The 12,869-nt window shown below is 36.9% G+C and overlaps 1 protein-coding gene across 1 annotated transcript in view; it reads left to right on the forward strand.

Annotated features, from left to right (window-relative positions):
* Positions 1-3,354: 3,354 nt before the first annotated feature.
* The window catches only part of R3HDM1 (R3H domain containing 1), a 100,272-nt gene continuing 90,757 nt past the window's right edge, over positions 3,355-12,869 (forward strand). Inside the window, 2 exon segments of the mRNA XM_084892251.1 lie at positions 3,355-3,494; positions 6,596-6,806. Coding sequence (XP_084748377.1) covers positions 6,636-6,806 — 171 coding nt within the window. The 5' untranslated portion in view covers positions 3,355-3,494; positions 6,596-6,635.

Consider the following 12,869-nt stretch of genomic DNA (forward strand, 5'->3'; position numbering starts at 1 on the left):
AGAGCAAAGGGGTCCAAGTCCCAGCATGAGGGACTTGCTCCAGGAAGAGGAGTCAACATTAACATCTGGCTTTGAAAACCAGAGAGCCAAAGGGCTGTAGGAAACCATGGTTGTGCTCTTTCTGAGTCTCAGAACAGAGGCAGCAGTTTGTAGAGCACCTAGGTCATACATGAAGGTGATACAGTGACTATATAAGATATGTACTAGACGGACAGGGACATGTTGGAATTTTCTCCTGATTCAAGTGCTAAAGGGGTTATTTTTCCTTTTTCTTTACTCCATTCTACCTAGTTGGTCCGATGTTGACATGCACCATTTCTGACACTCCATTAATTTTTGCTAACACTGTTCACCGTACCCTAGCTTTTTTCTGAGGACTCACCCAGGCTAACTCCCCACTAAAGCAGCTCCTGCCGTGCCACGTTCAATGGGCAGCCTCAGTTGGCACCACACACATATCAGTATGTCTACAAGAGTTAAGACTTGGCATCACAGCCAGCCACATTACTAGTGAGCCAACCATAGTTGTGGCCAGGACTCACAGCCAGATGGGCCAGGAACCAGCATCACTTGCCAGTGTGTCCATAGAAGTTGTGGCCCAACCACAAAAGGAGACCACACTAGTTCACCCAGGGGAACACCTCTGGACCACTTGACTTTGGTGACAAGGGAAGATTCTACCACTGGGCCCCATAGAACACCTTCTAAATTAGGCCACTTTTCAAGACCAGGAGATATAGCTGACCTCTACCTAATACATGGAAAAAAGAGGGAAAATGAGGAGAGAAAAGAATGTGTTCCAAACAAAAGAAAAAGAGATAAAACCCCAGAAGAAAAACAACTAAATGAAACAGAGGTAAACTGTCTACTAAAGATTTCAAAGTAATATTTATAAAGATGCTTACCAAACTCTGAACAGTGATAAACTGTTGAATCTATCATAACTGAAGAATATAACAACTAAAACGAAAAGTACATGGGAGGGAATCAACAGCAGATCAGATGATGCAGAAGAATGGATCAGCAATCACGAAGACAGGATAATAGAAATCAAGCAATTGGATGATCAAAAAGAAAAAGAATTAAAAATTTGGAGGATTTTTTAAAAATGAGAATAGCATAAGGGATCTCTGGGATAACATCAAGCATACTAACATTCGAATCATTTGAGTTGCAGAAGAGAGAAAGGGACAAAAAAAACCTATTTAAAGAAATAATGGCTGAAAACTTCCCTAACCTAATGAAGTATAATAAATGGCATCCAAGTCTAGGAAGCAGAGAGTCTCAAACAAGATTAACCAAAGAGACCCACACCAAGATACATTACATTACATTTAAAATTGTTAGAAGTTAAAGGGAGAGCATCTTTAAAACAGCGATAGAAAACTAATATACACAGGAATGCTATAAGATTATCAGCAAATTTTTCAACAAGAAATTTTGCAGGCCAGAAAGGAATGGCATAGTATAGTCAACATGATGAAAGGGGAAAATCTACCACCAAGACTATTCTACACAGCAAGGTTATTCAGAATTGAGGAGACATCAAGATTTTCTCAAAAAAGCAAAAGCTAAAGGAGTTTATCAGTATTAAACTAGAATTACAAGAAACAGTAAAAAGAATTCTTTAAGTGGGAAATAAAGGTCAAAACCAGAAGTAAAATATTCGAAAGAAAATAATCTCACTAGTGAAGGCAAACAATGGTGAAGATAGTAAACCAACCATTTATAACTCTAGTATGAAAACAACTAAAATGGCAATAAGTACATACCTATCAATAATCACTTTAAATGCAAATGGACTGAGTGTTCCATTAAAAAAAAAAACAGGGTTAATGAATGTATTTTTTTTAAGACTTATGAGACTCACTGTCTATGTGAAACTCACTTCATATCAAAGGACACACACAGATTTAAAGAGACAGAAAAAGAGACTTCATGAAAATGAACACAAAACCAAAGAAAAGTGTTCATCAATAATGAATGGATAAAGAAATGTACAGGGTGAGACAAAAGTAGATTTACACTCCATATGGAACATAATACAATAACAAAATAATAACTTTTGTGTATTTCCACCCTGGGTATGTATATACATGGATCTGTTGGAGTGTGTGTGTTTTCTCTCCCTCTCTCTCTTTCTCTCTCTCTCTCTCTCTCTCTCTCTCTCTCTCTCTCTCTCTCTCTCACACACACACACACACACACACACACACACACACACACACACACAGGAATATTCCTCAGCCATGAAAATTAAATTTTGCCATTCGTGACTACATGGATAGAACTAGACGGTATTATGCTAAGTTTAATAAGTCAGAAAAAGACAAACACTGTATCATTTAACTTAGTGTGGAATCTAAAAACTAAACAAACACATAGATACAAGAAAACTGATAGTTGCCAGCAGGGGATGGGCTGGGCAAAACAGTAAAAAGAGGTTAAGAGATAAAAATTTATTAATTAAATAGGCCACAGGGATGTAAATTACAGTATGGGAAATACAGTCAATATCACAGCAACTTTGTACGGTAACAGATGGAAACTGGCTTTTTCATGATCACTTTGTAAGCTATATAAATATCAAGTCACTATCATGTACCTAAAACTAATATAATACTATGTCAACTAAACTTTAATTAAAAAGAGCTTTACATTCCAGTATATAAAATAGACATTGGTGGGTGGGAGTAGATGACACAGAGAATTTTGACATTGATTTTTCAGATGTCTTTTAAAATAGTCATTTCATCCTTTGGAAACATTTGCTTTTAACATACAGTGTGGGATTCTCAGAAAATGTTAAAAGATTTATTACAGCCCTACATTCTTTTGAAAATCTAGGGTTGTGATTATTATTCAAAATTACAGTCTTTTAAGTGTAAGAAGCTGTAGCTCTGGAAGAAAACTCTGAAAGTCATAGTTCTTGTAGTCAGATAATCCTAGTTGTGATCATAGGCAAACTTTTATTTTCCTTATCTGTATGTAAAATAATATCTTCCTTACAACACTGACCACATACTAAGTACTAAATATAGGTTAGTTACCTGCTTTCTTCTCTCTTCTGCTTTTACTGATATACTCTCTAGTATATCGGTGACTTATCTGGGCTCACAAAACCAATACCTGTCAGAATTAGTTGAAACTGAGTATTCTGACTCTTGTTTAGGACAAGAATAAAAAAATCTCCAACAAGTAATATCTTTAATTGTCAAATTACTGTATAGGGTTCCATTTCACTTGACTATTTTGTTAAAATGTTTTCATTGCTTTTCATTTTAGGCCACTGAAAGGTATGATATATTTGATCCACGGCAGATTATTTCAGTCCAGGAATCTACAGTGGTGACAAGGACATGGGACTCCTCCTGCCAGATTCCAGATGGTTCAATACAATTGACATCCTGGCTGACAACTGTGAAAAAGAACCTTGGATTATTTTTTTTTATTTTTGTGGGACACCACAATCCAAAATCCATAGAACACATCAGGTAACCTCTCTTCTTAAGAAAAAAAGTTCCTTTTGTTCTTTTATTTTTGTTTTCTAAATCTTACACATAAAAAGCAAGGTGCCGCCGAAACCGGTTTGGCTCAGTGGTAGAGCGTCAGTCTGCGGACTGAAGGGTCCCAGGTTCGATTCCGGTCAAGGGCATGTACATTGGTTACGGGCACATCCCGTTAGGGGGTGTGCAAGAGGCAGCTGGTCGATGTTTCTCTCTCATCGACGTTTCTAGCTCTCTTATCTCTCTCCCTTCCTGTCTGTAAAAAATCAATTATATATATATATATATATATATATATATATATATATATATATATATATATATATATTATTATTTTTTTTAAATCTTAAAAAAGCAAGGTGCCAAGGGTATTTTAAGTAAACCTTTCCTCCTTAGCTTATTGATTTTAGAATGAAACAGTTGACCTGGGTAATGAGTATAATCAAGGTAGACATGCTCTTTATTCATTTGAGTCTACCTGTGACTTTAGAATTTATTTCTCTTTTTTAAAACTTTTCATATATATTTACCCCCTAGATTTTATCATTAAATTTTTGTAAATATAGGAAAGTTGAAAGTTTTACAGTGATTAAACATATAACCACTCCTAATTCTGCCATTAACATTTTATTGTACTTACTTTAACCTGCACTTGTTTACATATATCCATTCCTCTGTCTAGTCATCAGTATATCTTAATTTTTTTATACATTTTGAAATAAGTTGTTCTTTTTCTCACTGCAAAAAAATTGGTAATTATGTGAGGTGTTGGATTATGTTAATCATTTAGCAATATATACTTGTGTTATGTTATCATGTTATATACTTTAAACTTAAACATGATCATAAAGCTAGAAAGAAAAAGTGTGATTTTTGTTTTTGTTTTTTCTTTTTATTTTATTTTTTTATTATTATCTGTGTACATATTTTACCATTGTGCGCCTCGCCCCCCATACATACCCACCCTCCCCAGAGTTTTGTATCCATTGGTTGTACTTATATGCATGTATACAAGTCCTTCAGTTGATCTCTTATCTCCCCCAGATCTCCCTCCCCTCCCCACTGTAATTTGACAGTCTGCTTGTTGCTTTACTGTCTCTATGTCTATCTTTTGGTTCATCAATTTACAATGTTCTTTATTATTCCTTCTTTTATATGGCAGCATAGTATTCCATTGTGTAGACATACCATAGTTTTTTGATCCAGTCATCTGCTGACGGGCACCTAGGCTGTTTCCAAATTCTTGCTATTGTAGATTGTGCTGCTATGAACATAGGGGTGCATATATCCTTTCTGATTGGTGTTTCTAGTCTCTTGGAAGAAAAAGTTGTTTACATCAACTTCTCTTCAAGTTTACATTTTCTAAAATGATAGATATCTCTGATACATTTTTATTTGATATTCAGTGTAAAGTCTTCAGGGTTTTTTTTGTTTGTTTGTTTGTTTGTTTGTTTTTAATATTTTATTGATTTTTCACAGAGAGGAAGAGAGAGGGATAGAGAGTTAGAAACATCGATGAGAGAGAATCATCGATCAGCTGCCTCTTGCCCACCCCCGAATGGGGATGTGCCCGCAACCAAGGTACATGCCCTTGCCCGGAATCGAACCCGGGACCTTTCAGTCCGCAGGCCGACGCTCTATCCACTGAGACAAACCGGTCCCGGCTTTTCAGTGTTTTTTTAAACTCGCTAAAAACATGAAATATATTGCCATCTTATCTGCTTGCTCTCCTACAGAGTCCGTTTACTAGACCCTCTGGTAATATGTATTGTTTGGCATTGAATCACATAAATCAGGAGAGTGGGTTGTTGTTTTTTTTTTTGGGGGGGGGGGGGATTTTAAATATATTTTATTGCCAAAACTGGTTTGGCTCAGTGGATAGAGCGTTGGCCTGCGGACTGAAAGATCCCGGGTTCGATTCTGGTCAAGGGCATGTACATTGGTTGCGGGCACATCCCCATTCGGGGGTGGGCAAGAGGCAGCTGGTCGATGTTTCTCTCTCATTGATGTTTCTAACTCTCTATCCCTCTCAATTCCTCTCTGTATAAAATCAATAAAAAATATATTTAAAAAAAATAATAAATAAATAAATTTTGTTGATTTTTTTTTTTTTTTTTTTTTTCCACAGAGAAGCAGGGAGAGGGATAGAGAGTTAGAAACATCAATGAGAGAGCCGCCTCCTGCACACTCCCTACTAGGGTTGTGCCTGCAACCAAGGTACATGCCCTTGACCGGAATTGAACCTGGAGTCTTTCAGTCCGCAGGCCGACACTCTATTCACTGAGCCAATCCAGTTAAGGCGAATTAAGAGAGTTTTAAATTCTTGCCAAAGCCGGTTTGGCTCAGTGGTAGAGCGTTGGTCTGCGGACTGAAAGGTCCCAGGTTCAATTCGGGTCAAGGGCATGTACATTGGTTGCGGGCACATCCCCGGTTGGGGTTGTGCAAGAGGCAGCTGGTTGATGTTTCTCTCTCATCGACATTTCTAGCTCTCTATCTCTCTCCCTTCTTCTCTGTAAAAAATAAATAAAATATATTTTTTTTTAAAAAGAGTTTTAAATTCTTGATTCATAAAGCCAAACAGTTATCAATCCAGATGTTCAACCGTATTTTGTATAAAATGTTGCTTTTTATTTATTTAATATTTCATAATTGCAGGGTAATTTAAGAAATTTAGATTTTGAGAAATCTAGACAAAACCTATAATAAGAAAATATTTTCTGACAGGATGATATTTATATTATTCATTTATAGAAAAAATTTTCTAATGTTATCTAAATATACATTTATCATACCCCAACCATTGCTTCCCATCTCAATATGGCTAATGTTTCTTAAGAACTTCCACAGGTGGTCTGTGCTTGAAAACCACCTCATGCCCTTATTATAGTTCTTATCTCAATTGTATTGATTTTTTTTTTCTTTAATTTGAGCTGGTCTGGCACTAATATATTCCTTGAAAGCAGTTTTGCTTTTCTCTGGGTGTACTCAGCATTATTTCTGGGACACAGAAAGTACTTAGTCAGTATTATGTAATAACTCAATGTAAAAAATGTTAAATTAATTCTTTTTCTCTTTTCTTTTTTCCTAAGGCTTCAGGTTCCCTGTAGAATTCTAAAATAACCTTTGCTGATGAGGATGTCTGATATTGTTACTGTAAAAAATGAAACTGAAACAATGAAGGACTTGGAGGCAGAAGTGAAAGATACAACCACAGTTGAAACTCTTACCAAATCAGAGAACTATGGGAAGATTTTAGCAGAGAAGAATGAACATTGTATTGACAACAATATTGATTTTCAGGTAAACAGGATTTTTCTCTCTGGATGCAAATGCTGAATATTCTATATATAATTACCTTCTTCATTGAAAACTCACTTTCAAGATAAGTTGGCCCGTTGAGATATGCTTATCAGCCAGTTTTTGAGCCATTTGGATTAGCTTGTTGGGTCAAATTCTTTTATTTTCTTGTTTCATGTAATAATTTTCATTGCGATATTTTTTTATTGGCTTTCTATGTTTTTATTCCACTCTGCCCCTAATCAGTATTGTTTGAGTTCAGAATTTAACCAAACAGCTCTTAGAGATTAGAAGAATAGAGAGATGGGAACTGCAGAAGTTCTTTTGGCACAAACAGCGTTCAGGGGAAGCTATCAACCATGATTGAGAAAAAAGATTGGAGAGTACAAAAAAGCCACTTAAGGCTTTTGATGTTACACATATATGAAGACTAGAACTAACCACTGTGAAGGCTTTTAATTCCAGGCATAGAAGGAAATTGAGGAATTGATCAAGATTCAAATAGGTAAAATTGTTTCAAATAGTACTTAAAGTATTTACTTCTAGGTGCTCCAGCAAAGGGCCAGCAATTTTCAAACAGAATTTACTAAAATGCTATTGTGTTTTCTTTTTTAAACATCATTTGTGAGTTGAAAAATGGAACAGGGTTCAGCTGGGTACAGTTTCCATTTCACAGGGAGTCAAAAGAAGGCCCTCCCTAATATTTAACTGGAAGTTCTAAAACTATTTTAGACAAATGACTGGAATGTAGGCTAGATGAAAATGGGAGCATCTACCAATGGTCCCTCCGGCATGTAGGCCCCAAGGGAGTTAGACTTATTATGGTGACTCGGGGGTCCCAGAAAGAATGTCCAAAGAGCCAAGCAAAGCTGTAAGGTCTCTTTTGACTAGACTCAGAAGTCCCAGGATGTCACTTCCTCTGTTGTCTTTTGATGACACATATCAATAAAGCCAGTCAAGATTCAAGGGACGTGGAATTGGATCCTTACTAAAGGTAGTCCCTTAGTTTACCACAAAAAGTTATCTTAAAATATCTTTTAACACTTCTGTTTTAGTTTAACTCTATGAATATAGAATTCTACTTCTGGCAGAAATATTCTATAACTCTTTCTATATCCTAAAGACTAGAGGTCTACATGCTAAAAATTATACCTTCATTTTATATAAGTAAAGAAGGGCCTTTTTAAAGTTATTTTATTAATTCAGTCAGAAACTTTTTATTACCTATTATGTGTCAAAATGATAGTAACTCATATACCTATAAAAAAGCAGGCCTATTGGGTAAGTTGTAATTATCTAACAAATTGGGAGAAATACTATTTTTTTTTTCTAGTCATTCTTAGTAATAGCACTTCTTAAAACAAAAAAATTGCCATGCCTGTAGTTAGTACACTGAGTGATGGCAGAATCAATCTTAGTGCATTTCTGATTGAAGTACTAAAATATTTCCTTTTAGTCTCTTTTCTATACCTGATGTTCACGCTTCCAGGTTATGCTTATCAAACAAGTTATTAATTTGGATTATTGCATTTCCTCCCAGGTCTGTTGTGTTGCTCTTGTCTATAAGTATAAAAACATTTTAATGATCACTATCACTAGAGTATAGCCCAGTTGTTGGTACTATAGAAAGTTTCATGCATTCTCCAAACACTTACTGAAAACCTATTCTATGCCAAGGAAATCATTATAATAAAGAGCTAATATGCTAATGGTCAGGACGCCTTAACGAACGATTGAAGGAGGCTGCCTGCTTGCGCACGGCAGGGCATTGCTCTGGAGACAGGCAGAAGCAGGGAGGTGTCCAGAGGAGGTGGAACCATCCCATACTGGGGAGGACAGGTGTGAGAGACCATAGCACCCCACCACCACCAGTCCTTTGCCACCCACTGTACTCAGAGCACCCCACCGCCCACCTACCAGGGGAAGGAGCACAGCGCAGCAAGTGAGAGGCTTCCACGCTCCCCTCCAGTGCCATGACAGGCAGTGCCGCCACATTGCTCCGGAGATGGGGCAGAAGCGGGGAGATGCCTGGAGAAGGCAGGACCAGACTGAGGAGACTCGAGGGACTGAGGACGGGGTTTGAAATGGTCAGAGAATGACAGAGGGGTAAGGGGCTGGGCCAGGCGCACTGGAGCATGGAGAGGCAATGTCAAGGCAGGGCAGCAGATGGGTGGGCGGGGTCGTGTGATTTCGTACACTGGGCTCTTAGTATTATAGTAAACAAAAATGGGCATGGTTTCTGTAAAGATGGGAAAGAGAAACAGAGAATATGAGAATTCATTTTATGTTTAACCGTTGAATACAATATGCATAGTTTACTCAGATGTTAATTAAGAGTGTACATGTGAGACTATTTACTCTGCTTGGAGCTTTTTGAGGTCCAAGGATGCCTCTATGCCAAGTGTCTGGCAAGGGACTTAGAGTCTAAATAACTTAATACAGAAGAGATTTAAGTAATGGATATTAGGAATAGAAGTAGATAAAACTAGGAAAAAAATTTTACCTAATGTAAAATAAAATCAACTGGTTATCTTTCATCTTACTCTGGTGTTACCTATTATAAAATGTCTTTTTTTCTAACATACTACTTAGGTATTTCATCTTTCTTTGGTACCTCTAAGATACTGCCTAAAAGTTTAATTTTAAAATTAGAACTATTATTTTTACTCAAATTTAGATGTGTGTACCAATTATAATGTAGGTTTCCTATTAAGAATTTTGAATAAACCAAAATTTTCTTTCCTGTCATTCCTGAAAGTCAGCTACCATGAATATAACTTATATCTATTGTCTTGCTTCAGCAGAGTAATATTTAAAGTAACTTAGGATAATGGAAATGTTTTCCTGAAGAACCGTACATTTCATCCATTTCCAAGTCTTAATTTTCTCACTGTCCCCTTAGTAGTTTATTTAGAAAAAACTCATTTTTAAATGAATGGTTGTCATAGCTTCTTTTATACCATAAAGAAATCTTATGATTTCCTACTGTCTATTAAGGAAAGTATTTACATACTATATAATAAAAGCCTAATATGCTAAGTGTCTGGTCGTCCGGTCATCTGTTCAACCAATCAAAGCGTGATATGCTAAGTCTGCTGAGCCACTCATTATGATATGCACTGAACACCAGGGGGCAGTCACTCCAATTGATAGGTTAGCTTGCTGCTGGGGTCTGACCTAACAGAACTGAGCAAGTTGGGCCAGACACATCCTAGAGCCCTCCCTCGGTCCCTCCCCAGCAGGTCAACCTCCCAAGTTCTTCCCCAACCCTGATTGTGCACAGGTGGGGTCCCTCAGCCTGGCCTGTGCCCTTTTGCAATCCAGGACCCCAGTTGTGCACGAATTCGTGCACCGGGCCTCTAGCAAAAAAATAATTTCTTCAAACTAGAGACAGGCCAGCAAACGTTAGACCTCACTTTAGATGGTTCCAACTAGAGATGATCTCAGAGCTCCTTGGCCTTTTCTTTTATAAATAATTCTACCATGTGATGCATTACTCTTTAAAAATATATATTTTTATATAAATTTTAGGACTACTTAAGAATTTCTTAAGACTACTTTAGAGCTAATTCAATTAGTGTGTGTTAATGTCAAGAAGATAATTTTCCCACATGATTGCCTGAAGTTGTTCTAAATTGTTCTAAATGAATATCCCAAATAATTATGAAAAGATTTTTTGCTTAGTAACTTTTCTACTGCCATACACTATTTCTATTACAACAAACTTTTAAGTTATATGTTAACTTTTCTATGATCATTAGGTATTTGGAACTTTGTGTTGGTGAGGTGTGAGACTTCTAAATCCAGAAAAAAATTTAATATGTTAGACTACTATTTTTAATACAGGATAAATGGGGTGGCAGTTATTTTGTTTCCTTTTGTATAACTTATTTGTATGGCTTTTATTGTGTGATTTTTCTCAGAGGTAGATTTCTTAGATTAAATTTAGGTAAATTACTTGTTGATTTTTTTACTGTCATTTATTTGAAATATAAAATTAGGAACCTTGTGTTCTGCTTACTTATTAAAGATTCAAACTCAACTTTCTCACTTTTTTTACAGTTGTATCTTTGTACTTGGCAAATGCTTTGTCTGAGAGTATTCATCTGTTTATATGTGCATATAAACATTATCCAAAGCATATTTTGGAAAAGTTCAAACAAACCCTCTCTTCATAAACTATTTGTTGAACAATAGGATGGCCAGTTCAAATTGTGTTGTTAACCCTTTTTGTGGAGGAAAAAAGAGAACTGATTTTTGTTAACTAGGCTTTAAATGTCAGAATGCATGAACAGCCTCATGTACATATATATATATATATATATATATATATATATATATATATATATATCCTGTTGAAGTGGGTGTTTAATATATTCTCAGTTTCTGTAATAAGGCCTTTGATAATTAAGATGAAACTTTTACATCAAGTTTCTTTTGCATTTACTTAAAAAGGGAAAGTAAGGGATAAAAAAGCAATGCCAATCTAATAATATTATCAGAAAAACTCACGGTACAGGCCACACTTCTCCAACTTGAGGTAAATGGGATAAAAATGCAAAGATGTTTCTGTTTAAAGGGTTGAATAAAGTCTCTCTACTTAAAATCATAAAAATTTCAACTGTTTTGCTATTTGTCTAACACAGTGGTCAGCAAACTCAACAGTACAACGATTGAAATTTCTTTTGAGAGCCAAATTTTTTAAACTTAAACTTCTAATGCCACTTCTTCAAAATAGACTCGCCCAGGCTGTGGTATTTTGTGGAAGAGTCACACTCAAGAGGCCAAAGAGCTGCTTGTGGCTCATGAGCGGCAGTTTGCCGACCACGGGTCTAACAGATAAAAATGATGTATGTAATTTAACTGGTACATAGTTAGAGCCTAGCAATGGTAGATGCTATTAATAATATACCGTTGCCCTGGACAGGTGTCTCAGTTGGTTAGAGCATCGTCTCATACACCAAAGGTTGCAGTTTGATTACTGTTCAGGGAATGTATGGTAGGCAACCAGTGGATGTTTCTCTCACATTGATGTTGTTCTCTCTCTCTCTCTCTCTCTCTCTCTCTCTCCCTCCCTCCCTCCCTCCCTCCCTCCCTCCCTTCCTCTCTCTCTCTCTCTCTCTCTCTCTCATCAATGAAAACATCCTTTAGTGAGCATTGACAAATAATAATAATTATTATTATTATCCCAATTGTTTTATTATTAACATTAGCACAACTATATGGCTCCTCAGATTTTGTTATCATGCAATATAGATTCTTTTTCCTTTGATAATGAAAAGTAAAGATGATTTCTTTACTTGCCCCCAAATTGAATGGAGTAGTTTTTGTTCTTTGTATTAAGTTGCCTATCTTTATAGTCCTTTGTTAATATTTAATAATAGCAACTTTTTAAAAAGTCCACTATTTCAACTCAGAAAATTGTTTTTTCTGTTATTCCAGTGGAAATTATCAACCTAACCTCTGTTGTTTTCACTGCTCCTGAACTTTGGCTAGATATTTAACACTTTAATCTACACTAATAAAAGAGAAACATGAAAATAAATCATCACTTTGCTACACCCACAAGCCATGCCCACTAGCCAATCAAGAGAGAGTATGCAAATTAACCCAACTAAGATGACGGCCAGCCATGGTGCTGGAGCAAGCAGGAGACTTGGGTTGCCCTCAGTGATGGAGGAAGCTAAACTTCCTGCCCTGGCCAGCCCTGGCCTCCACTCAAGGCTACAAATTTTCAAATTATAGAAGATAAATAAATCCTAGATACTTGCTTCCAGCCAGGCCTGGCCTCCACTCAAGGAGGCACTGAAAAAAAAAAAAAAAAATGAGGGGCTGGGACCTTGGGCAGCCAGGTAGTAATCAGGCCAGGATGGGGTGGCAGGGGCCATTGGGGGTAAGCAGACCAGCAAGGGGGGGAGGGGCAATTGGGGGTGAGCTGGCCATCAGTGGGGGTCATTTGGAGGTGATCAGGACAGCGGGGGGGGGGGGGGGGAGGGAGTAGTTTGGAGTGAGCAGGTCAGCAAGGGGGCAGTTGTAGGTGAGCAGGCCAATGAGGAGGTAAAATGG

This window comes from Pipistrellus hanaki (assembly GCF_964339955.1).
Source record: "Pipistrellus hanaki genome assembly, chromosome: 8".
NCBI classification, from domain to species: Eukaryota; Metazoa; Chordata; class Mammalia; order Chiroptera; family Vespertilionidae; genus Pipistrellus; species Pipistrellus hanaki.